At 37.2% G+C, this 26,480-nt stretch overlaps 1 protein-coding gene across 2 annotated transcripts; it reads right to left on the reverse strand.

The window, feature by feature from the left end:
• Nucleotides 1-897: 897 nt before the first annotated feature.
• On the reverse strand, nucleotides 898-25,690 carry LOC122041119. Of its 2 annotated transcripts, none has more exons than XM_042600707.1 (4): nucleotides 25,360-25,690; nucleotides 1,481-1,570; nucleotides 1,298-1,394; nucleotides 898-1,196 (listed from the first exon to the last, which is right to left on the reverse strand). In XM_042600707.1, exons 1-4 carry the CDS (start codon nucleotides 25,673-25,675, stop codon nucleotides 1,058-1,060), a joined length of 642 nt encoding a protein of 213 aa, XP_042456641.1. In that variant the 5' UTR covers nucleotides 25,676-25,690; the 3' UTR covers nucleotides 898-1,057. The 2 variants fall into 2 exon arrangements, with proteins under 2 accessions (XP_042456641.1, XP_042456642.1); XM_042600708.1 differs by having other exon boundaries at nucleotides 1,072-1,213.
• Between the last annotated feature and the right edge of the window lie 790 nt (nucleotides 25,691-26,480).

Raw genomic sequence — 26,480 nt, forward strand, 5'->3', positions numbered from 1 at the left:
TCAACTTTAACTAAAATTGTAGCACCTTAAAATTGATCCGAGGTGCATCAACATTAGTCAAACTGCTCTAACATGATATAACAGACATAAAATTATAAGTGGAATATTATTTTAATAATTTCTAAAAAAGAAATACTATTTTGATTCTCTATTTTTGTTTTTATATTTAATATTTACACATTTATAATATTTTTTAAAAGAGATATTTCAAATATCAATTTATAAATGAAACGTTGTTGATTTGTGCAACATTTTCACCAATTACTCTAAATCTATCTTGTGTATAAAGGCTCAAGATATGACAAACATTGAGGGGAAAAAAACTACCTCGCAATATTATATCAAAATTTTCTTTTAAACCAGTTATCCTAGAAATATTATTTGACACGTTATTAAAAATTGACAATTTTTTCAGCTATACCATAAAAATACTAATTATTATTTTTAGATAGACTAATTATTGGCTATCCAATATTTAGGGTATATATATATATATATATATATATATATATATATATATATATATATATATATAAGGTATATCTTTATTACATTAGAATTCCTTGATCCATTTCCATAATATGACTACTCATAAAATATTAATGTAACTTGAGTCAGCAAAATGAAAATGATGACACAGACTTTATAATAATTTTTGTGAAACCTTTTCTCACTTCCTACAAGCTCAACACTGATGAACAACTATCCTAATGTCATTTGATTTTATATGATGAGTAAAAAGGCCAATTCCACTGGAAAACCTTCTTGCAACTCTTCAGCTAAGCCCTTTCTTCACCATCTTTAGAGATGCATCGTCGTTTACATGAATGAATTTCAATCCCCATGAACAAATGAATTTTATTATTATTATTATTTTTTACTTAACAAATTGAAACATTGTGACAATGTTTTTTTACTTCATTGTAAACTTTCCATCGAGAGGAAATCGAATCAAAGATACACTTAAAATAAATTACAATTGATCATCAATCCAAGGAAGGAGAACTTACCAAAAGAATTTTGCTAATTTTCAAAGATGCAGATAGGTGACTGCTACTTAATCTCCCCCAGCCCTCTTTTTCAACATCGAAACAAACTCGTCCCTATCTTCTTGTGTCATTCCTTGGGTAGAGCAATCTCCAACACCCCATTCTGCACCTCGCAGGCAATACTTATCTTGAGTTTCTCTTTGGTTCCTGCAACCATTCCCACACTTCTCAAAATCAATGAACTAGTACTTGCTACAATTTTCACCGAATGAAAAGTTTGAGTTACAACTCGCAAAATGGCATGATACCTTTCCTTGTTCAGTCTGGACTTCTCTAAAAGCTCCTTAAGCACAGAAGATGACTTGAATCTTGCATCATTCTCGGCGTACTTCTTTTGATTCTCATCTTCAAATTCCAAATAACATACGACAGAGTGACTGAAAAGACAGGATAGAAGAGTACATGCTATATAGAAGACAAAAGAACCAAACCATTCCACTGCTTAAGGAAATCAATCTGAGGTAGCTGAGGTCCAGGCACTGACTCCAAGCCTGAGAAACCTGATAGAATTCCAGCATTCACTGCAATGCACAAATGTTTAACATAATTCCCATATACAAGAACCATTTGCATGCTATTTCAACCTAAATAGATGGAATATAGATGGATTAGGTTCTTACAGACTTGATTATTTGGCAAAATATACATATCAGAGACTCAGTCAATCCACACATTCATCAAGCTGCTGCTAACTAGAATTAGTCAACTTAATTTGATCCAGGGATAAGTTCTACAAGGCAAAGGTTCCAAAGGCCTAGTGAGTGACATTACGGAGTGACATTGGGGCTAATTTTGGAGTTTTACGTGCAGGATCTGCAATGCCATAGGGATAAAATGGAATAGATTGAAGCGACGCAAAGAATGAGTTAGAGAAGAGAGTAACTCAAAGTACCCTTTACCTTTAGTCTCCTATTTCAATTTGATGGTTTCCTATCCTCCTCTCTCCCATTTGATAGCCTTGCTTTTTGACCCCTTGAAAGGTTTTCAAGTCATGTGGGCTCTTGGGGGTAGACACACTAATGAACTTACATAATTAAAATCACATTTAATTATCTTGATTTTGAATTAGGCACTTGGGATTAATTCCAAAGTTAATATTTTATTTATTTTTGTTCTTGATGTCATTCTTTTTGTTGTTATTGTTGGTAAAATCGACCTTTGGGGTTTTGATGTTTGACAATCTGGTCAGTTTGATCAAGGATTGATCCAAACAAAGCTTGATATTTTAAAGAGAAAAGTCTGGTCCGGACTAGATGACTAGCAAGGGTAAGTCCTAACCGAAAAATAGGCAAGTGAGAAGTCTACTAAGTGACTAGTCTTAACTGGAGGGCAGGCAAGAGAAAGTCCTGTGAGTGAAGCCGGGCCCTAGTGAGTGAAGCTAGTATTAGAGTGTATACTAAAAGTCTAGCTTTTTGTATAAACATTTAAGAATCACATTGGTCAAATGTCTACATTTATGCGAAATGTAGTTGTCCATTGAATTTATATTAAAGATAACATGATGTGAGGAGACACACAGAAGTTCATGTTATCAGTTCCTTATAAATTATAAACAGTTGTTCACAACCAAGATGAAATGGGACAAACCATTTAAGTGGTTGTAGTGTAATTAGATATTAGTTTATCTTGACTAATAAATTACACTAGTACACTATGAGTGTATTGAGCAAGACCATTTGAAGTAGTATCTTTTTATACTGATTATATAAAAGAGCAATACCTCTGGTTATTATGGAAGTATGTACTCTTAATCATGATATAATAACAAGCACGAATACTTAATATTTATTTCTTTGATTTATCAAAGGGTGCGATTTAGCTCGTTAAATCAATAGGCCCGATAAGTTGGGAAATGATATTATTTATATGGCGTGTTGTTGATTATAGAATGAAACTGTGTCCTAGTAATTTAGGTTGATGATGTCCCCTTGAGGAGCTCATAACGATTGTCATGTAAACCCTGCAAGTGGACCTAGTCCGGCATGATAATGAAGTTGAGTGGTACTACTCTTGGAGCTAGATATTAATTAAGTGAGTTGTCAGTAACTCATTTAATTAATGGACATTCGATATCTTAAACACAGGGAGACTAACACACTCATGATAAAAAGGAGCCAATATAGTAATATGGGATTGGTGCGGTAGTACAATAATAATTCTTTAGTGGAATGAGATATTATTGATGAACTTGAGTTGGGTGTTCGGAGCGAACACGGGAAGCTCAAACTCATCGGGAGACCAAAACCAATTCCTCCTCTCGGTCTCTATTGTAGCCTCTTATTTATAAAGTCTTATATCCACCAAACTCAACTTCTTACCCACCTTAAGGTGGCCGGCCAAGCCAAGCTTGGAGCCCAAGATAGGGTCGGCCAAACCAAGGTTAGATAGGTTCAAGTTGTGGCCGGCCCTAGCTTGGAGCCCAAGCAAGGGTGGTCGGCCACATTCACATTGAAAGAGAGTTTTAAAATTTTAAATCTTTCCTTTTATAACTTTTTATAAAGGATTAAGAAAAAGGTTTGAAATCTTTCCTTATTTGTAGTTAAAAGGAATATTTTAATTTTTTTATAAATTTTAAATCTTTCCTTATGTGGAAGCCATGATTTTAAAAGAGAGTTTTAAAACTATAAATCTTTCCTTTTATAGCTTTCTACAAAGGATTAAGAGAAAGGTGTGATATCTTTCCTTATTTGTAGTTTAAAGGAAGATTTTAATTTTTGATAAAACTTTCCTTTTTGTAGTCATCCACATGTTTTAAAAGAGAGATTTTAATTTATAAAACTTTCCTTTTATAACCAACCATGAAGGAATTTAAAGAAAGAAATTTTTTAATTAAAATTTCTTACCGGAAACAATTAAGGAGGTTTTAATTTTTTGTTTAAAACTTTCCTTGCTTGGAGAACAAGGTAGGGGCCAACCATTAAAGGTTTATAAGGAAGTTTTACTTAACTTTTGCTTCTTAGACATTGGTAAAGAATATAAGGAAGTTTTAATTATGTTTAAAACTTTCCTTATTTGCCAAGACCAAGGAATATAAAAGAGAGGATAGAAGTGCCTCACCTCACAACAACACATCTATTATTCCTCTCCTCTCTTCCTTGGTGGTGGTCGACCCTCTTCTTCCCCTATTCTTCTTCTTTGGTGGTCGGCGGCATCTCATCCCTAGGAGTTGTTGGTGGTCGGATCTTGTTAGAAGAAGAAAGATGCAGAAGATAATTTTTGAGATCAAGGCATCACTTGTTAATTACTTTAGGGTGTTTGGAGAGAGAGTACTTTTCTACCTCCTTTGGTAGCATGATGATTTATAAGGCGATAGTCAGTCGACTCGTCTAACGCTGCTCCATGGGAGATCCTGACTTATGGACTGATCGGATATGGTTAGATGACCTTGATGATACCTAAAGTTATACGACTCACAAAAATGTGGAAGAGATGGTGTTAGTTGATTAACACATGAAATTCCACTGTCACTGAGTGGAAATATCAGATGATGATTTTCGAGGGGCACAACGTCGATTGACAGATATTTCAACTAACTATTTAGTGATAGTGCTCCTCTATCCTTGTATGCATAGCTCGTCACTAGAGGTTACTGAACCTCAGGTGAAGCAATCGTAGTATGGATGGTTACAAGACAATGGTTAGGCAACTTAACTGACATTGTCTTTATCAAGTAGCTCAAGATCTTGACCACATAATTATTTACTCAAGGTCTTGAAGTCTATATCTCAGATCAGAGGATTTGACCCTTTATCGATATTTATCGAGGGACATTTACAGATACGATTATGAGAGTTGTGGAGATATCCTTTTGATAAATAGACTCTCAGTCAGGAGGTTGAGTGACCCTTTGAACTTTATAATGTCATTCCTTTACTATGGATATTTGAGCATTTGAAAGGATGAGATTTGATATTAGAGTTTTTATACTCATATCTTATGGATTGACCGTATCTCTACCATTTGAAGAGTTGTTAATTATCGATCAGGAAGTCAAGAGATATCCCTTGGACTTCAATAGTCATACACCTTTGATAAGATGATGATATATTTTTATATCTTGATAGTACCCCATGATGAGAGCGGGTCACTGAGAAGTCGGATTTATGAGCATACGATAAGTTAGTCTCACTAAAAATTTATGCTGCAACAAATTTACCCATAGTGTATAATCCCTTTAGTTAGTACTGTTGGAACCCCAAGGTTGTTTTGGTATGATCAACAAGTTAAGTTAGGTCCTGTGTGTTTCTAACCTTGTGTCTAAGTTAGGAGCACAGGTAGTCGAGCGGAAGACGCAGTTAGCGAGAAGGACGACAGTCCGAGGGACGAGGTGCTGCGGAAGAGTACACCGGCGGACGAGAACGAAGCGTGCGGTGGTTCCGAGGGACGAAAGCCGGAGCGGAAGATTGCTCGGGGAGCAAGAGACGTAGCTAGCGAGAAGGACGGCACGCGGTGCGTCCGAGGGACGAAGACTGCGGATGAGTACGCCGACGAACGAGAAGGAAACACGCGGCGATTCCGAGGGACGAGAAGCCTGAGGAAAGCCCGCTCGAGAAGACCGGAAGTTGGGTTCGGGTGAACCCTTTTCCGGATGGCAGAGATCACCCAAGCGAGCGGATCCGGAGGAATAGTCCGGGGCGCCCGGAGCCCTCCGGGGCGCCCGGAGCCCTCCGGGGCGCCCGGAGCCCTCCGGGGCGCCCGGACCTTGATTTTGACCAGGATCGCGATTTACACGATCTGAACGTTGGAGGATAAAGTTTTATCCCCCCAGGGCACCCGGAACCCTTCCAGACACCTCGACCAAGGCTATAAATATAGCCTTGGTCCAGAAGTTTTTCATTCATTCAGAACTCAAGCATTTCCTTCAAACACTTGTACGCTCTCTGTAGTTAGCTTCTGTTTCCTGAGCTTCAACGTTGTAAGAGGCTTCTCCGCCTGAAGGAGATTGATAGTGCGATCATCTTTCTTGGATTAACAACCACCCCGGTTGTAACCAAGTCAAATCCGGTGCCTCTTCCTTTTCTTGCTTTTTCTTGTTTAAGTTGATTTTATGCAAGTGTTAGTTTAAGAGTTCGAGAAGGGTTGTTTTCGTTTTTATTTTACAGGGCTATTCAACCCCCCTTCTAGCCGGTGCAACGGTCCTACAAGTGGTATCAGAGCCGAGGCGCTTCAGGAGGACTAACCGCCAAGCGAAGCAACGCGATGGCCGGACCAAGCATCCACCCGCCAAAATACAAAGGGGACTTCGCTACCTGGAAAAAACTTATGCAGGTATTTCTTACAACAGATATTAAATTAGTTTTAACAATGAAACTTGACTTTGAAGCTCCAGAGGACAAGGAAATAGATAAATAGACAAAAAAGGAACAGGCCGACTTCGTGGCGAACGGCAAAGCAGAGTACCATCTGCTAAACGTTCTTCCGCCTCAAGAAGTCAATAGGATCAGTAAATACAACTCCGCAAAGGAACTTTGGGAGAAGTTCCTCGAGCTGCACGAAGGGACGTCCGAAGCCAAAGTCGCTAGACGACTGCGACTTGGGGAAGACGAGTCAATCGCGCATCTGCACTCGAGAATAAAAGAAATTATCACCGGACTTTCGTATCTCGGAGAAAAGGTAAGTAACTGAGATTCGCTCAGGTACGCTTTAAATTCCTTTCCTAGAAATACCAAATGGGCATCATTAGTAGATGCATTTTATATTTCTAAAGATTTAGAAAAGATTTCATTAGAAGAATTCTTTTCAACATTTGAAGTGCATGAGTCAAGATGTGCAGGAATGAAGGAGCCTAAAAACAACATCGCCCTCAAAGCCTCGAGAGACGAACCAGAATCGGAATCCTCTCTCGATGACGATGAAATGGTAATGATGGTAAGAAGATTCAAGAAACTTTGTAAATCTAGATCTACTAACCATCTGCAGGGGAAATAGAAAAGGACAATCCACTGCTACCACTGCGACAAAGAAGGGCATGTCAAGGACAACTGCCCCAAGCTGAAGAACAAAGACAAGGAGAAGGGTAAGAAGTCTATCAAAAAACGAAAGGCCCTGAAGGCGACGTGGGATGATACGTCGTCCGAATCAGAAGTCGAAGCATTCTATGGACTCGCACTGATGGCCAGTCATCAAGACGACGACTGCGATTCAAGCTCTTCCGAAATGAGCATCGAGAGCATCGATGAAGGGGGAGACACGTCGGAAGAAAGCAGCAGCTCAGGGAGAGAAACGGACAACGAGATCGACAAGGTAAGTCAAGTACGATCTCTTCCTCCCGATAAAATGTTTAAGTTCGTTAAACTTTTAACAAAAGATTGCTGCAAATTAGAAAGTGAAAATAAAAATTTAAAAGTAATTCTAGCTAAGTCTTGTCCCTTAGAAGAATTAGATAAATTAAAAATAGCAAATGAAAAATTGAAACTTGAAAATGATGATTTGAAAATTCAAGTAGATAACTTGAAAAACTATGCATGTTCATCTAAAACCAATTTTAAAAAATTTAATAATTTAAATTGGTATTTTAAATATCACCCGGGACAAATTAAGAACATTTCAAGAAAAAATATCCCTAAAAATTTTTTGGTTAATCCAGTAGGTTGGAACCTATATTGGGTTCCTAAATCATGCTTAAACTAAATATTAAAATTAAAATTAGCGCTTTAAGTGAGAAAATTAAACAAAGAATTTCTTTATGAGGCTTTGTCAAGGAAGTGGTTGTTGCTCCAATAACCAAGAAGGCCTAGTGCCTCGCCACGACCTGGAAGTCAAAATATTGAAATAAATGTTTAATTAATTTACTAATGAAGTATTAATTAGTGCTATAAAAAGGTTATTCAAAACATTTTATTTCAATTTAGAAATTTACTTAGATTTTTTTCTAATTGCCTAAGTCATTTGCTTTAAAAAATGTGCTTAAAAATTCTCAAAAATTTAAGTTAGAATTTTTTTAAAAAAAAAATTTTTACTTAGGATTTTTTATTAGAAAAATTGTCAAATCATTTTCTCCTAAGTTAAAATTTTTTTCTAAAATTTAGAAAAATTTTCTAAATTTCTTAAAAACTTAAAATTTTTCTAGAAATATTTTTTCTAAGTCTTTAACCCTTAGATTGTTTTTCTTGGAACCCCATGTTTTTGTGATCAAATGGGGAGAAGGAAAAGTATAAGTCTAGGGGGAGGTAAATAGATTTAATTTTTCTATCTTTTTGCACTTAAATTGCAAATTAAGTTAATTTACTTAATTTTATATCTATTTTAACCCTAGCTTAACTTGGGTTGATAACACCAAAAAAGGGGAGATTGTTAGAACCCCAAGGTTGTTTTGGTGTGATCAACAAGTTAAGTTAGGTCCTGTGTGTTTCTAACCTTGTGTCTAAGTAGGAGCACAGGTAGTCGAGCGGAAGACGCAGCTAGCGAAAAGGACGACAGTCCGAGGGACGAGGTGCTGCGGAAGAGTACACCGGCGGACAAGAAGGAAACATGCGGTGGTTCCGAGGGACGAAAGCCGGAGCGGAAGATTGCTCGGGGAGCAAGAGACGCAGCTAGCGAGAAGGACGGCACGCGGTGCGTCCGAGGGACGAAGACTGCGGATGAGTACGCCGGCAGACGAGAAGGAAACACGCAGCGATTCCGAGGGACGAGAAGTCGAAGGGAAGCCCGCTCGAGAAGACCGGAAGGTAGGTTCGGGTGAGCCCTTTTCCGGATGGCAGAGATCACCCAAGCAAGCGGATCCGGAGGAGAAGAACCGGACCAAAGCGGGACTAAACCAGAGAAGAGGTCCCGGACGAAAAAGTCAACACCTGTTGACTTTGGGCTCCGGGGCGCCCGGAGCCCTCCGAGGTGCCCGGAGCCCTTCCGAGCGCCCGGACCTTGATTTTGACCAGGATCGCGATTTACGCGATCTGAACGTTGGGGGATAAAGTTTTATCCCCCCAAGGCGCCCGGAACCCTTCCAGGCGGCCCGACCAAGGCTATAAATATAGCCTTGGTCCAGAAGCTTTTCATTCATTCAGAACTCTAGCATTTCCTTCAAACACTTGTACGCTCTCTGTAGTTAGCTTCTATTTCCTGAGCTTCAACGTTGTAAGAGGCTTCTTCGCCTGAAGGAGATTGATAGTGCGATCATCTTTCTTGGATTAACAACCACCCCGATTATAACCAAGTCAAATCCGGTGCCTCTTCCTTTTCTTGCTTTTTCTTATTTAAGTTAATTTTATGCAAGTGTTACTTTAAGAGTTCGAGAAGGGTTGTTTTCGTTTTTATTTTACAGGGCTATTCAACCCCCCTTCTAGCCGGCCCAACGGTCCTACAAGTACAACATAGACATGAAATGTTAAACCATGGTGGATATATTTAAAATTTGTTCGCTTGAACGTTTGATGCCTTCCTTTTTCCTTTATCATTGTACGGGGAAGCTATTAGGTTTGATTGATGTTGAGGATAATTTGAGATTGGTGGATATTGTGAGATTAGTTGTGGTGACATGTTATTTAATGATGATCTATTAGTGAATATTTGACTTGATGATCTATTATTTGGTATTTGTTGTTGATAGTGACATGAGGAGTAGCATGCCCGTGATATTTATGGATTTGGTGATTTGTAGTTGGTGATTAGATTATGGATTCGTCGGTGATCTTACAATTGAGGGTGCATGTTGTACGGATATTATGATTCTTTGGTATTGCCATTTAGGTTTACCAGTGCCCTAGATGTTTTTATGGACTCGATGAATCTAGTATTCCTAAGGAATTTTGATCAGATTGGTATACCAGTGCCCTTCATTGATGATATTGTGATTATGCTTGATTCGAGATGGATCACGAACAATAACTTCGTATACTTCTGGAGATGCTTCGACGAGAACATCTCTATGTGAAGTTCAGTAGTACAAATTTGATTGTTTTCGGTGGGATTTCTGGGACACATTTTCTTTGGTAGGGGTGTATCAGTAGATCCACCAAAGTTAGAGGCTATTAGCAGTTGGGAGTAGCCGAAATCTGTACAGGAGACTGGCAGCTACCTTGGTTTGGCTGGATATTACCGGAGATGGGTTGAGGATTTTTCCAGCATTATTATACCGTTAACTGGACTGTCTAGGAAGGGTGTGGAACTTTCCTGGACAGATGCTTACGAGACCAATTTCAAGGGTTTAAACGAAAACTAATAACCGCACCTATCTTGGTTCCACCTTCTAGTGTGGACGAATTTGTATTCTACATAGGGGTTAGGTGTAGTTCTATAGTGGCACAGTCGAGTAGTTCCATATGCTTCTCGATAGCTGTAAGATCATGAGAAAAATTATCCGACTCATGATTTTGGAATCAGTTCTGATGTAGCATGAACGGAGTAGTCATATGCCAGTAGACGGAATTCTCATGTGATGAGAATAAGATTCTTTATTTCCATGGGAGATGTGTGTTCCTGACTAACTTCCTGCTCGGGAGGAGTTATTGCAGAAAGCACATCGTTCGGGATTTGCGATACATTTGGATGGTACTCGAATGCATAGAGATTTGAAGTGTTTCTATTGGTGGAACGACATGAAGAAAGACATCGTGGATTTTGTAGCTTGATGTCTAGTATGTCAATAAGTGGAGGATGAACATCAAAGACCAATAGGATTGTTTCAGTAGATACGTATACTAGAATGAAATTGGGAGCATGTTACGATGAACTTTGTTGTGTAATTACGACACAAAAAGGATATGATATGATTTGGGTAATCGTTGTTTGGTTGACTAATTTGCTCCCATTCTATTGAACAGTAGGACGGATTCTTTTGATCAATTAGCAGTTACACTGTAGAGAGATTACCGGACCTCATGGTATATCTATGAATATTGTATCGGATGGAGATCCATGATTCACATCATGATTCTGGCAATGTTTGTAGCAGATCCTGAGTATTGAGCTTTGTTATAGAAGAGGGTTTCACCCTCAAACAGATGAATAGTCTAGGTACACTATAGTGTGCATTATGAATTTTGGAGGTAGTTGATTTACCCACGGTTGGCTAGCTTTAGTGTGGGAGTAGCGGAAGTATGATGAACTCATAACTCACAGAATCACCACTATCTATTTAGAAGAGGATCATCCTGTAGTTTTATAAGAGAACCATCATCACTCATAGTTGGAGATTTGTTCATGATACTTAGATGGAGTAGTCGATGAGAGTGTTGTTTAGTTGTTACCCTCAGATGAAGATCCCTGAGTTTGAACAGTAAATTTGAGAACTAAATTTTTATTAGTAGAGGAGAATGTAAAATACGACAAATTAATTAATAAGTGTTATTGGAGAAATAACCTTATTGAATTTTTTGAGAATTTTTAGAAATTTTTCAGGATTTAAACGGAATCCGTATGACATGTTTGAGGAGATGGATCTATTAGGTTAGGAGAAAGCTAGTTTGAAATATCACAAAAGTGGGAGTCATTGGATTGATTAACTTAAAGTTGGATTTAATTAAAGCTAGGTATATAAATCAAACCTAAGCTTTATTTCTCCTTATCTTCTTCTTCCGATCCAAGCTCCGCCTAATTCCCCTCTCACTCGACGTCGATGTCTTCCTCCTCCCCTCTGCAACTCCAGCGCAGATCTACCATCGGAGCTTCGTGAGGGAGCAAACCGGCAACGTCAGCACCGACCTTCACCCGATCTTCTCTTCTTCTCCCTCACGCATCACTATCAACAGTGTCGCCCGATCCACCATCACCGACAGTCGAGCAGCGCCCTCTGTACCCCTCAACGCATTGCCGCCACCCTCTCTTCGCGGCCGATCAACATACTTTCGTCGATCCATTCTTATATCCACCACTTCACGAGACGTTAGAGCCAAGCCGCCTCTCTTCCGATGTCATCGTCACTTGGTCTCCAATCGCAAGCCTTGGTCGCTATTAGCATCACGAGGGCGTTGCCGGAGCAAACTAGTGGATGATGTCGCACCGGCCGCTTGTCTCCCATAGTCGCCAATTGCTTGGCACCGACTGTGGTGTAGCTGTAGCTGTCGGTCTCTATCTTTTTAGTTACGAGAAGGTATTGTAGGATCGAAATGAATTTAGATATCTCCACAATGGTATGATATTGTCCACTTTGGGCCTAAGCTCTCATGGTTTTTCTCTTGGGCTCTACCCAAAAGGTCTCATGTCAATGGAGATATTTTTTCTCTTATAAACTCATGATCTTTCCCATATGTTTTTAATGTGAAACTATGTTTGCAACCTTGCAACCCCAACAGGTATAAGGTGTCATTTATCCCTGCTCCTCTTCCCTATTCGATGGCCACCATAGTTTATCATTGGATCAACACATTTTAGATTGGAAATCTTGCTGCGATGACTCCAGTTCATGTTGGATTTATACCACCACTGTAGACTACGATTCTATATGAGGGTTGCTAGACAGATTCACCATCGCCAGAAGAGCTGAGAGCTGTTGATTTGGGTAATAATCTGATCTGGCCAGAAGGTGAGTGTGGATTTAGAGTAAGTGGTTAGTTTGAAGGTTGTGGATCAAGAATTTGGTCTTGTGCACAGTTGAGGATGTATTGATTGTGAATTAGGCATTAGATCCATGCTAGGTGCCGATTTTTTGGGCGTTTGATTGGTTGAACAACAGCTCATCATTTCCTGTTGATACCCCAAGGTTGTTTTGATGTGATCAAACAAGTTAGGTTAGATCCTGTTGTATTTAATCCTGTGTCTAAGTGTTCAGGAACTTAGGAGCACAGGATATCGAGCAAAAAACGCAGCTAGCGAGAAGGACGGCACGGGAGAGAGCCGACGGGCTCAGTACGTCTGAGGGACGAGGTGCTGCGGAAGAGTAAGCGGGCGGAAGAGAAGGAGGTGTGCGACGTTTTCGAGGGACGAGAAGCCGGAGAAGAAGCTTGCTCGAGAAGAAGATCGAAATTTGGGTTCGGGTGAGCCCTATTCCGGATGGCCGAAATGACCCAAGCGAGCGGAAGACCCGGACCGAAGCAAACAGAGCCGAAGCTTGAGGCTCGGAGAGAAAGTCAACAAAATATTAACTTTCCCCTCGGGGCGCCTGGAACCATTCCGGGTGCCCTGAGCAGTTCGGGCGCCCGGAACCCTTCCGAGCGCCCGGAACCCTTCCGAGCACCCGGAACCCAAGGTTTATCAAAATTGACGTGGACTTTGACCGACGCGTCGGGGATAAGGTTTTATCCAATTCTAGACACCTGGAACGCTTTCAGGCATCCCGAGCAAGGTTATATAAGCAGCCTTGCTCCTAAAGCTTTACAACAACGCAGAATAGTTTGAAACAACACTTGTGCTTGAGTTTGTTAGATTTTAGCTTTGTTTTGTGAGCTTTGAATGTTGTAAGAGACTTCTCCGCCCAGAGGAGATTTTGTTAGTACGCTTTTTCGTCTTGGATTAACAACCTCCCCGATTGTAACCAAGTAATTCGCTGTGTCTCTTTTTCTTCGGTTTATTTCTTATTTTGTTTATGCAAGTGTTATATTAAGTTATAAGTTTGAGGAAGGTATTTTTGCTTGTTTTATGCAGGGACTATTCACACCCCTCCTCTAGTCGCCCGTCAAGGGTCTTAACAAGTGGTATCAGAATAAGGACGCTTCAGGAGGACTAATCGCCAATCGAAGCACCGAATCAATGACCAGACCGAGTATATACCCACCGAAGTTTGAGGGAGAATTCGCGAGTTAAAAATAGAAAATGGAAGTATTTTTTAAAACTGACTTTGAATTACTTTTAATAATGAAATTCGATTTTGTAGCACCCGAAAGAAAGGAAAAATACGAGTGGACGAAGGAGCAGGTCGATTTCGTGGCAAATGGCAAAGCAGAGTTCCACCTGCAGAGTGTCCTACCGCCACAAGAAGTCAACCGGATCAGCGCCTACGACTCAGCAAAGGAGCTTTAGGAGAAGTTCCTTAGCTACACGAAGGGACGTTCGAAGTCAAGCTCGCGAGACGGGATCTGCTAAGGAATCAGTTAAGCAATATAAAACTGGAAGCAGAAGAAATCGTTGCACATCTTCACTCGAGAATGAAGGAACTAATCACTGAACTCACGAATTTTGGAGAAAAGGTAAGCAACCAATATTCGCTAAGGTACGTGCTTAATGTATTTCCTAGATCTACTGAGTGGGCATCATTAGTAAATGTTTACTATATTTCTAAAGATTTAGATTTTGTTACCTTAGAAGAAATATTTTCAACATTTGAAGTCCATGAAACGAGATGTGCAGATCCGAAGGAGCCGAAGCATAACGTTGTCTTTAAGGCACGAATGGACGAACGAGATTCAAAATCCTCTCTGGATGACGATGAAACGGTAATGATGGTAAGACAATTTAAAAAATTATTTAAATCTAGAAAAACTAACCATCTGCAGGGTAGAAAGAAAAGAACAATCAGATACTACCACTACAACGAAGGACACGTTAAAAAACAACTGCCCTAAGTTAAAGATCAAGGATAAGGATAAAGGGAAGAACAAGAAGTCTGTCCAATCCAACAAGTACAAGACGTTAAAGGCGACGTGGGACGAAACCTCGTCCGAATCAAAAGTTGAAGTTGTTGCTGGACTTGCATTAATGGCAAGTCATCAAGATGACGAAAACGAAACAAGCTCGTCCGAAATGAGCATCGAGAGCATCGATGAAGGGAGAGCGACATCGGAAGAAAGCAGCAATTCAGGGGGAGCTACGGATAACGAGATCGACAAGGTAAGTCAGGTACGATCTCTTTCTCCTGATAAGTTGTTTAAATTTGTTAAGTTATTATCAAAAGACGGTTGCAAATTAGAAAAAGAAAATAAAGAAATAAAATTAATTCTAACAAAATCTTGTCCATTAGAAGAACTTGATAAAATAAAGCTAAAAAATAATGAATTAAAAATACAAGTAGAAAACTTGAAAAACCATACATGCTTAAATGTTAAAACCCAAAATTATAATAGATTAAGTTGGTTCCCAAAAATTATGTGCCCCCAAAATTTCTGATTAATCCTGTAAGAAGGAATCTATATTGAGTTTCAAAAACTTGTATAAATTAAAAAGTTTAATTAGACTTAAGGCTTTCAGCGAGAAATTAAATGTTTGAATTTATTAAGAGACTTTGTCTAGAAAGTGGTTGCTGCTCCAATAACTAAGAATGTCTAGTGTCTCACCACAACCTGGAAGTCAATTAATAAAATAAAATATTTAATTGACTAACTGATAAAACATTTAATTGTAATTAAATAATGCTCAAACATTTTGCAGTGTTTTTAACTTAGAATTTTTTTTTTAGAAAATTTTACTTAGAATTTTTTTTTTTTTTTTGCAAAACTTAAAGTTTCTAAACTTATTGCAATTTTTTTTTCTAAGTGATATCAAATAATTTTTCAAAAAAGTTTTAAAGTTTTCCAAAAACTTGATAAGTCTTTCAAAATGTTGAAAATCAAATTTTTTTTTAATTAAAAACTTTCCTATTTTTTGAAAAATTTACCCTTAGATTTCTTTTGGTACCCTATTTTTTATGTGATCAAAGGGAAAGAAGGGAAGATTAAATCTAGAGAGAGGTAGTTTTAACTTTCTTAATTTTTTGCACTTTAATTGCAAATTTATTACTTTTACTTTATATTAGTTTACCCTAACTTAACTTGGGTTGCTCACATCAAAAAGGGGGAGATTGTTGCTACCCCATAGTTGTTTTGATGTGATCAAACAAATTAAGTTAAGTCATGTTGTGTTTAATCCTATGTCTAAGTGTGCAGGAACTTAGGAGTACAAGATATCGAGCAAAAGACGCAGCTAGCGAAAAGGACGGCACAGTAGAGAGTCGACGGACTCGGTGCGTCTGAAGGACGAGGTGCTATAGAAGAGTACGCGGGCGGACGAGAAGGAGGCGCGCGACGTTTCCGAGGGACGAGAAGCCGGAGCAGAAGCTAGCTCGAGGAGAGGGTCAGAAATTGGGTTCGGGTGAGCCCTATTCAGGATGGTCGAAATTACCCAAGCGAGTAAAGAAGGAGCGGAAGACCCGGATGGAACCAAGTGGAGCCGAAGCTGGAGGCCCGGAGAGAAAGTCAACAAACTGTTGGCTTTCCCCTTTGGGGCGCCCGGAACCCTTCCGGGCACCCGGAACCCAAGTTTTATCAAAATCAACATGGACTTTGACCGACGCGTCGGGGATAAGGTTTTATCCCATTTCCAAGCGCCTGAAATGCTTCCCTCGAGCAAGGCTATATAAGCAGCCTTGCTCTTAAAGCTTTACAACAACGCAGAATAGTTTGAAACAACACTTGTGCTTGAGTTTGTTAGAGTTTAGCTTTGTTTTGTGAGCTTTGAATGTTATAAGAGACTTCTCCGCCCAGAGGAGATTTTGTTAGTACGCTTTTTTACCTTGGATTAACAACCTCCCCGGTTGTAACTAAGTAATTCGCTATGCCTCTTTTTCTTTGGTTTATTTCTTATTTTGTTTATGTAAGTGTTATATTAAGTTATAAGTTTGAGGAAGGTATTTTTGTTTGTTTTGTGCGGGGGTTATTCACCCCCCTCTAGCCGGCCACCAAGGGTCCTAACATTTCCGACAACAACCTTCTCCGGCTAGGAGTTAACAATGGAATACACTTATTTGGGTAAGATTAGTTGGTTTATTATGTTTAGTTGTTTATTGATAATTGATGCTATGATTGGTTGTTAATGAATTAATGGATTTATGTTGATTATGAAGTTGAGTAACTTAAGGATTAAATGATTGGATTAATTGATGATTCATGTATAAACCTAATCTAATTAGGTTGTAGTATATTTATGGTTAATTGGGGGATTAATCCATAATCATGTTCGATTGAAGTTACTCTAATTAGGTGGGGGAATTATTTAGCTATTTACTTCATATGTAATTAGTTAAATACATTATGTAATCGCAGGACTTGGATTTGGGACGAACATCTCGAAGTGGGATTTATTTAGCACGATCTACATAATAAAGACGGGTATTTCTTCCTTGGCCTCTTTAGTTCTTTAAACTTAGTGCATGGTTATTTTGATTGATAGATTAGGTTATTTTACCTTAAATCTATCCGTATTATTATCGTGCTTGATACTTGTGCTTGACCTTTAAGATGATTTATTTATTTTAAATACAGTCTTAGTTTTTGGATATTTATACTCTGTTGTGTAAAACATGTAGAGCATGTATATTAGGGGATATTTTGTTGACTGAGTTAACATGCTGATTATGCATTTGATGTTGAGTTACACATGATTGGTATGCGTTGTAGAAGTCACCTGGTTGATTGTCCATTTGCATGTTGTATGTGTATACATGTTCGGTGTTTGCTATTGGTGGAACTATGCTGATTGTATTTATGTTATGTGTACACATGTCTGATATGTACTAATGGAGTATCATGTCGATAATGCCTATGTTGATGATCTGTTGTTGCTACTTATGGTATTTATTGTTTAGTAGACACCAGTTGGATTTACTCATACCTCTAGATATAGGTATTAGATGGATCATTATACTGGAAGTATTTATGATGATCGAGATGTTGCATTGATGATGATTGTGTTGGTATCATAATTATTTACATCATGTTCATCATTCATTATATGCTGAAAACCAAAGTCTCCTATGTGGTGTGAGAGAGTTGTCAGTTATATTTATAGCTGCCCATTCGGCGAGAGAGTGGTAGCTAGGAGTGGAGCTAGTCTTGTCGTACTCACTTGGCCGCTCAGTGTTATACTCTGTCAGCCTCAGTCACTCATGAGTAGTGATATCTGGAGGGTATAGTAGTTAGAGGGCTAGAGATGTGAGTAGTCAGGGACCCTGATGCTATATACTTAGATAACTACTTAGCGAACTGTCTGCCTCGGCCGCTCTATTGTGGTATCTGGAGGGTAGTACAGTTGTCACGGACCTAAGTCTCTCGACCATACAGGGGTCGTGGTGTCTGGAGAGGTGGCAGGAGTGATCATATGGAATGCATGTGCATTTTTGCATATGATGCGTGTGTTAGAATGTATACTAAAAGTCTAGTTTTTTGTATAAATATTTATTTTAAAATAAAGAATCACATTGGTCAAATGTCTACATTTATATGCTAAGTGTAGTTGTTCAATTAATTTATATAGTAGATAATATGGCGCGTGGTGTCATATACAGAAGATCATGTTATCAATTCCTTATAAATTATAAACAGGAGCTCACCACTAAGATGGAAATGAACAAACCATTGGAATAGTCGTAGTGTAATTTGGTATTAATTTATCTTAACTATAAAATTACACTAGTACACTCTGAGTGTATTAAGCAGGATCATTTAAAGTAAGTTTTTTTTATACTGAAAGAACAAGACCTTTGTTATTATGGAAGTGTGTGCTCTTAATCATGACATAATAACAAACACATATACTCAATATTCATTTCTTTAATTTATCAAAGGGTGTGATTTAGTTCGATAAATCAATAGGCCCAATAAGTTGGGAAATGATATTATTTATATGATGTGTTGTTGATTATAGAATGAAACTGTGTCCTAGTAATCTAGGTTGATGATGTCCCCAAGAGGAGCTCATAAGAATTATCATGTAAACCCTGCAGGTGGACTTAGTTCGACATGACGATAAGGTTGAGTGGTACTACTCTTGGAGCTAGATATTAATTAAGTAAGTTATTAGTAACTCATTTAATTAGTGGGTATTCTATATCTTAAACATAGGGAGATTAACACACTCATGATAAGAAGGAACTCATATAGTAATATGGGATTGGTGCGGTAGTTCAATAATAACTCTTTAGTGGTATGAGTTATTATTGATGAACTCGAGTTGGGTGTTCGGGGCGAACACGGGAAGTTCAAGTTCATCGGGAGATCAAAACCAATTCCTCCTCTCGGTCCCTGTCGTAGCCTCTTATTTATAAAGTGTTATACCCACCCATACCCATCTCCTTACCCACCTTAAGGTGGTCGGCCAAGCCTAGCTTGGAGCCCAAGCTAGGGCCAGCCAAACCAAGGTGAGATGGTTTAAAGAGGTGGTCGGCCCTAGCTTGAACCCAAGCTTGGTGTGGCCGGCCACAATAAATTAAAAGAATTTTATTTTTGAAATCTTTCTTATGTGGAAGCCATGGTTTTAAAAAAGAGTTTAAAATTTAAATCTTTCCTTTTATAGTTTTCTACAAAAGATTAAGAGAAAGGTTTGATATCTTTCCTTATTTGTAGTTAAAAGGAATATTTTAATTTTTGATAAAACTTTCCTTTTTAACCATCCTCATGATTTTAAAAGAGAGTTTTAAAATTTAAATCTTTCCTTTTATAGTTTCTACAAAAGATTAAGAAAAGATTTGATATCTTTCCTTATTTATAGATTGAAAGGAAGATTTTAATTTTAGAGAAAACTTTCCTTTTTGTAAATCATCCACATATTTTAATAGAGAGATTTTAATTTATAAAAGTTTCCTTTTATGACCAACCATGAAGGGAATTTTTAAAAGAGAAATTTTTATTAAAAATTTCCGGAAACAAATTAGGAAGTTTTAATTTTGTATTTAAAACTTTCCTTCCTTGAAGGATTAGATATGGTCGGCCACATTAATAGAGAAAAGGATTTTTAATTAGTTAAATTTTCCTTTTCAATTGCAAGGAAAATAAGGAAGTTTTTATTAAAACTTTCCTTATTTGCCAAGACCAAGGAATATAAAAGAGAGGGTAGAGGTGCATCACCTCACAACAAGAACATATATCTAGTATTCCTCTCTTCTCTTCCTTGTGGTGGCCGGCCTTTATCTTCTTCCTCTCCTCCTTTTCTTCTTCATTGATGGTCGGCGGCATCAACTCTCAAGGAGCTTGTTGGTGGCCGGATTTTGCTTGGAGAAGAAGTAGAGAAAGGAGGCTTTGTTTCTAGCATCCCTTGGAGCTTAGTGGTGGTGGTCGAACCTCATCTTCTCTTAGAGTTCTTGTGGTGGCCGAAACTTGCTTAGAGAAGAAGGAAGCTTGGGTAGATTCTCGTTTCAATAGATCGTCGCCCACACGACGTCCAAAATAAGAAGAGGAATACGGCAGAAGATCGTGAGGTCTATAAGCTATAAAAGGTATAACTAGTTATTAGTTTCCGCATCATAACTAGTTCATCCTTTTAGTTAGATCTTGAAATACCAAACACAAGAGGCTAATGAATCTAGGTTATCGAATTTACATTTTCGATTTTGTGTTTCTTTTGTTTTTCGAATTTGTGATTCGATTGTTCTTTTTTGTTAAACCTAGGGTTACTATAAGGAAATTAAATATTAAATTTCGTTGAAAGGCTTTGTCTAGGAAGTGGTGGATGCTCCCATACCCAAGAAAGCCTAGTGCCTCGCCATGTTTAACCTGGAAGTCAATCTCTGAAATTAATATTTAATTGAATTTGTAACATGGGTGGATTTGGATCAATAATGTTAAGCATCGTTTGCGATCCAAGTGTAAACCACTAAGAACAGATAAGTTGAATTTGGAATTAATAATGTTAAGTTCCGTTTGAATTCCAAATTTAATTTTTAAAGAACATAATAGGTCGTTAGGAATGGTTCAGGACTTTTACAAAATTTTTGTACAGGGAACAGTACGATATTCCCAGTAGCAACCAAAAGTGCGGTGCATCTATGCAGATATATCTACATACATATCTTGTGGTTACTAGCTATATGTGATTGTGATATGTTGCACTTGTTTGAGCTATGATTGTTGCATATGGTTGTCATGCTGCATACATATCATTTATTATACATGTATATACTGTCAGTTATATTGCTCAGGTGTTACGAGCAAGTTTGTTGATAATCTATGGTGAATTTACTATTTATTACACTCTGTGTATTCGACTGGTTCGGGTATGTGTATATATTATGTCATTTACAATCTTGACCTTATATGTTAGTTCCAGTTTGGATAGGTTTACTTATTATAACATTATTATCATGATATTATATGTTAGATCCAAATTGGGTATATACATTCATTATATCAGTTATGATCATGTTCTTATTTCCCTGATGAGACTGTATATTTTGATCTCCATATTTTATTTAGACCTGCACTATCTTGTCTATTACCCACTAAGTGACCCGCACTCACCACTGCATTTGTGTATTTTCTTTGTCTCGGGTAGCAGGTAGGTAATTGGTCCCATGTCACATCCGAGGATGATTTCAGGTAGCTTCGTACTTTATTTGCTTTACGAATTTGTGAGCTTGGCATTGTATTACTTCGATTTTGTTTTGGAGTTGTGCTATGTTGATATCTTGTATTTGTCTTGTTGTGGTTGTGTGTAAAACCTAGTCAGCTAGCAGTTTGTTGTTCTTGATTTATGGACTTTCCTTTCATTTTCTGCTATGTTTTTAGTACAACCGTGTGGGCTGTTTATTATACAACTGCGTGGTTGTAATCATTTTGTTCTAGCCAAGTGGGTTGTATATATAATTACGTGGTTGTGTATATTCCAGCCATGTAGGCTGTTGATTATAGCTTGTAAGTAGTCGTGTGGCATTGTATATATGATTTATATTGTCACTAGTTCAGAGGAGATGTTGTCCGTTTGTCGGACAAGGACTCCTCTAGGGCGTGACATACACACTGAGAATGAGTCATGGAACGGACAGAGTGAATGTGTTTATTCAGTTGGACAAGGACGATAGTTGCAATATATACCTATCAGAATTTATCTCAATCCAATTGTGTGGAGTCAAATCTTATTTTTTAAATTTGACTCGGTGTAAGTGACAAATCTATTTAAGAAGGGTTCAACTACTTGCTTTAAATATTGAAAAGATTTTTTTTTTGCTCTCTTGATCAACTTGTTTAGAGGTTTTGGTAATTAATACAGTGTGTCTAACTATTTACTTCTGGCAAAGACATCATACTTGGTTTCATTTAGGGTATAGATTTGGATCATCTTATGGGAAAGGCTAATGTCCTGCCTTAGGATACAAATTATTTGCCGGGTTCATTCACTTTCAACCTTTCTATCTTGATTTATTGTTATTGTAATTTACTGCTTTCTAGGACAAATTACTTATTTATTTTTAATGCAATAGAACTAACACAATGAGCTTATTATCTCAGTTGTGAAATAAGGCCAGTTCTCTACAACAAAGTGAAGAAAGAATCCATAGATTTAAATAAGATCTTCAAACAATTTAAGAAAATAATTTTTAGGAAGTGTTAAATAGAATGGATACATATATCTGACTCTTGTGTTTTACCTAATCTAATTCCCTAGGCTTTAGATTAGTTAATTATTCTTAAAAGCTGCGTAAACAAGGGCTATATTTCAAGTTTTAACTATGTATTAGAGCCTATCCAACTCCATCCTACTCCTTGCCCCCTCTTCTCACCGCACAACCTGCCCACCTCTTCTCCCTTATTCTTCTCTATCATGCTCTTCGCCTCCTTATTAGCATTCCTCCCTTTCCTTCTTGCACCAAGGAACACCTCTCCATCCTATTTCCAGCTTCCCTTGAGCATCCTAGACACACATGACTACTATTCTTCTCTTCTCCCAATCTACTTCAAAGCATGATTCCTTTTCAATTCTTGCACACTCAATCTCTTGAGCACAACTTGATTCCTTCTCCTCTCTTATAGACTCCTCTCAAGTGCACATATCAACTCCTCATATGATCGTGCACAGCCAATATCATATGGATGTGATTACATTATCCACTCTCCTCCCTCATGCTGTTGTTCTTGGGAAGACTGAATCCTCACAGCCAACCAACTATCTGAGTCAACTGCTCCATTCTCGTGCAAGTCAAGCCAGTCCCGTCCCATCAGTCTCATGTGGACCAAGCCATTTCCCCTCCCTCTCCTTGCATTCTCGTGTGTGAGCTAAATCTCTGATATATAACCCACCCCACCAAGCTAGAACCCAAAAGATTGAATCTCCTATATTGATAAACCAAACCCTCTTCTTTCTTCCAAAATCAGTTTTTTTTTAATTTCCCCTTTTCCTATTTTTTATTTTCTGCTATAAAAAACTCAATCCCAATATCATTTCTATTATCGTGTTTATCTAGCATTTGTAAATCCATTTGTTCTCACTGTCTTCTTATCCAAATGGCTCCTCTACCAGCAACCCTAAACCCAATAGCGCTATCAGAAGACGCATTAAATTCCTTATCTCAGATATCCACCTCTAGATGACAAAGAATCACCCTTCTTAGAGTGACAGATTTTATACCTTACTATTTTTACATTAGTTCTCAATAGTAGGGAACCAAAATAGAGCATCATCGTTGGGTTTAGGGTTTAATGTTTCTCTCTACTTTTAAAGTACGAGATACGCTTTAGTAGATGTCCTCAAAATGTAACCTGACTATATACCATCCTATTCTTACAAATCCCAAAATTTTGAAGTGCTAATATCAATATCTTTAGGTGGCAAAATTATTGTCCGACCTAGACGATTCTTAATCTCATCAAGTCACAATTATTTTATCATTGTTATCCCACGATAACAACCTCACTCGAGATCAGTGAGCAATACCCACATTGCTCTACTCCTGAGATCAGCATACTGGTTACATGTTCCATGACCTTGGGCTAAAGGGTTGACCTCTCGGATCGAGTTGGCACGTTGGCACCTCTAAGGGTGGACCTCTTAGGCAGGTCGGCATGACGGCACCTCTTTGGAGTTCTACAAGTAAACATCATAAGTTGCAAGGAGGCTCAATTCACCAAGCTCTCCTTTTGAGCTCAAAAAGAGTTTTTTTGGGTATAATTGCACCCATTAAGCTCTAGGTGCTAAGGATAATAATAAATAAAATATATTTATGTAAATTTTATTTATCATTACATCAATTAGTAAAAGTAATCTAGTCGTACTATAGGTGAATTTCAATAACTTTGCATTTAAGATAACCAAGATCCAAGTTGTTACTAGCAGCACACTATATTATATTAATTATTATTAAAAAAAGATCTCTAATAAATCAAATTTCCCACTAAAATATCTCTATCAGTAATGTATATAAAAATTTAAAAATATTATAGAGCTTTTTTTTTTAAATATTAGTTTCTAAAGCATAATATTTATATATCTTCATAAATATTATTTTATTGATATTCTCATGATGCTTCTAATTAGGTACATTTTTATAATTCTATGCCCCTATTTAGTTAGTCCTTTTTTATTAAGAAAAAAAAAACTTTTAAGCTTTTGAAAATATGAACTCTATTACATTACTGTTTTTATTATGTTTAATGAGTATTGTTTTTTATGATTAGATATCGACCGCTATTAATGACCGGCCAGAATAATTTTAGTTGAAACTCTAGTTGAATATAAAGTAATATTTTTATTTATTCAAATATAAGTAATTGATATTTATATTTATTTTCAACTAATTAAATGGTACAACACATGCAATGCAAACATTTAATTATCCTAGAAATGTCCGTACTAGCTAAATATTGTCCAATCTAAGCTCAATGGAAATAGTTCATAAGATCTTGCCCAAATTTAGTTTCCTTTAATTCAATTAGAGTGAAAACATGAAATATTCTTGCCTAAAATGATAAGTCAAAACATTAGCTTAAAGTAAGATCTTGCCCAAATTTAGTTTTCTTTAATTCAATTAGAGTATTTTTGCCTAAAATGATAAGTCAAAACATTAGCTTTGTTTTTTATGTCCTATATCCTGTTGATAAATACTCCCACGGTGAAGTATTTTCCTAGCAAACTTAAGAGGTTGACTATTTCAAGATATTTCATCTGTTGCTCATCTCAATTCAGTCTGAATTTTTTTTGTTCATATGAATGTCAAAAATACTTCTTTTTGTATGGTGACCTTTATGAAGAAGTTTATATGGAGTAACTTTGAAGTTATGCTAATCAAGGGAGACTAAAACTATGCAAATTTTAAGCATATCTATGATCTCGAACTTTACCTTTGTCTGCCACATTCATAATGGTATTCTAGTTCAGAAAAATAAGAACAAGTCAGGAAACTAATCCGTAGATCAGACTGTCAGAAAAAATCAACCAAAATTCTAAATATTAGGAATAGCTACCCAAATTGTGAGAAGAAACTATTGAGCAAAATGGAGGAACAAATTTATCAAACAATTCCACGGCATTGGATAATCTATGGAATGTTCCCTTTAACTCGGCCAAGGAAGTAACTCAGGCAGGTAGCAATGGAGGCAAACTACAAATTTCTTGACTAATCTTTGAAATGAAAACTCGAAAGGAATCGCTTTTGGGGGAAAATCCACTATAATCAGTGTAGATTCAGAAATAACAACGCAGGTGGAAAAAAAAAAGAAGAAGAGAAAGAAACCATCGAGGATGGGTTGTTATAAGCTGTTTGTACCTGGGCTCGTCCATAAGAGAATTGAAACGGAGGCGGCTAAAGGAATAGCTGAGGAGGCTGTGAGCGGAGGAAGGCGAAACAGCGCTGGTCGGAGCGCGGCGGTCTTGGTAGCAGTATAATTAATTGACCTTCGCGGGGGAGTGGAGGTGGAGGTGGAGGCGGCGGCGGCGGCGGCGGCGGCATGGGACGTGGAGGAGGGACGAGAGCAGAAATGGGCAGAAGCTGAGAGCATGATGACGATTCCTCCCCTTTCTCTCGCTCCCAGTTTTTGCTGCTGAGGGCCGATGATGCGTTTTGGCTGGCATATTGTAAACATTGTGGATCTATTTGTGCCACCGTTACAAGACTGCCTAAGGCAGCATTTTCAATAACATCGCATATTTCTTCTAAATATTTAAGATTTCTATATTTAGATCATTAATTAAATATTTTATTCTTTAAATATTATAAATTCTATAATTAAATATTCCATCAATTTCATATTTATATTTTTCATCCACCAAATATTTCACTCTAAAATACCTTAAATTATACAATCAAATATCTTATCAATTAAATATTTATAGTTCCCACTCTCATTTTATTAATCTACATCTAATTTTATATTTAAATAAAATTAATTATACTTATCAATTTTTAATTTAATATAATTCATTGATATTTTTATAAATATTTATTACTTAATATTTATTTATATTTTGATAATTATTACATATAACTAATTTAATAATAATAATTTATTTAAATATAAGGAGACATATAATTTTTTTAAAAAAAATAATACAATATACATGAATATAAATATTTTACAAATTCAAAATTTAAATACTGAGATACAAACCAAGTAAATAAAATAAATTATAGAAATAAAAAATCACAATTAATTAATAAAATAAATAAAAATTCACTACATATTCAATCTTTTCTTCAGTTACTCACATATCGCTAGATGATTTTGAAGTTGTTCTTCTGTCATACCTTGTGTGTTCATTATGAGGAATTGATGTGCATGGATGAGTTGGTCCATTTTCTTACTATTATTATACTTCTCCAAATGTGCTACTGATTATGGTATAGCCTTATTCAATTCATCAATTAGGCTTACTCTTTCTTTACTTTTC

Source organism: Zingiber officinale, chromosome 2A (genome assembly GCF_018446385.1).
Source record: "Zingiber officinale cultivar Zhangliang chromosome 2A, Zo_v1.1, whole genome shotgun sequence".
NCBI classification, from domain to species: Eukaryota; Viridiplantae; Streptophyta; class Magnoliopsida; order Zingiberales; family Zingiberaceae; genus Zingiber; species Zingiber officinale.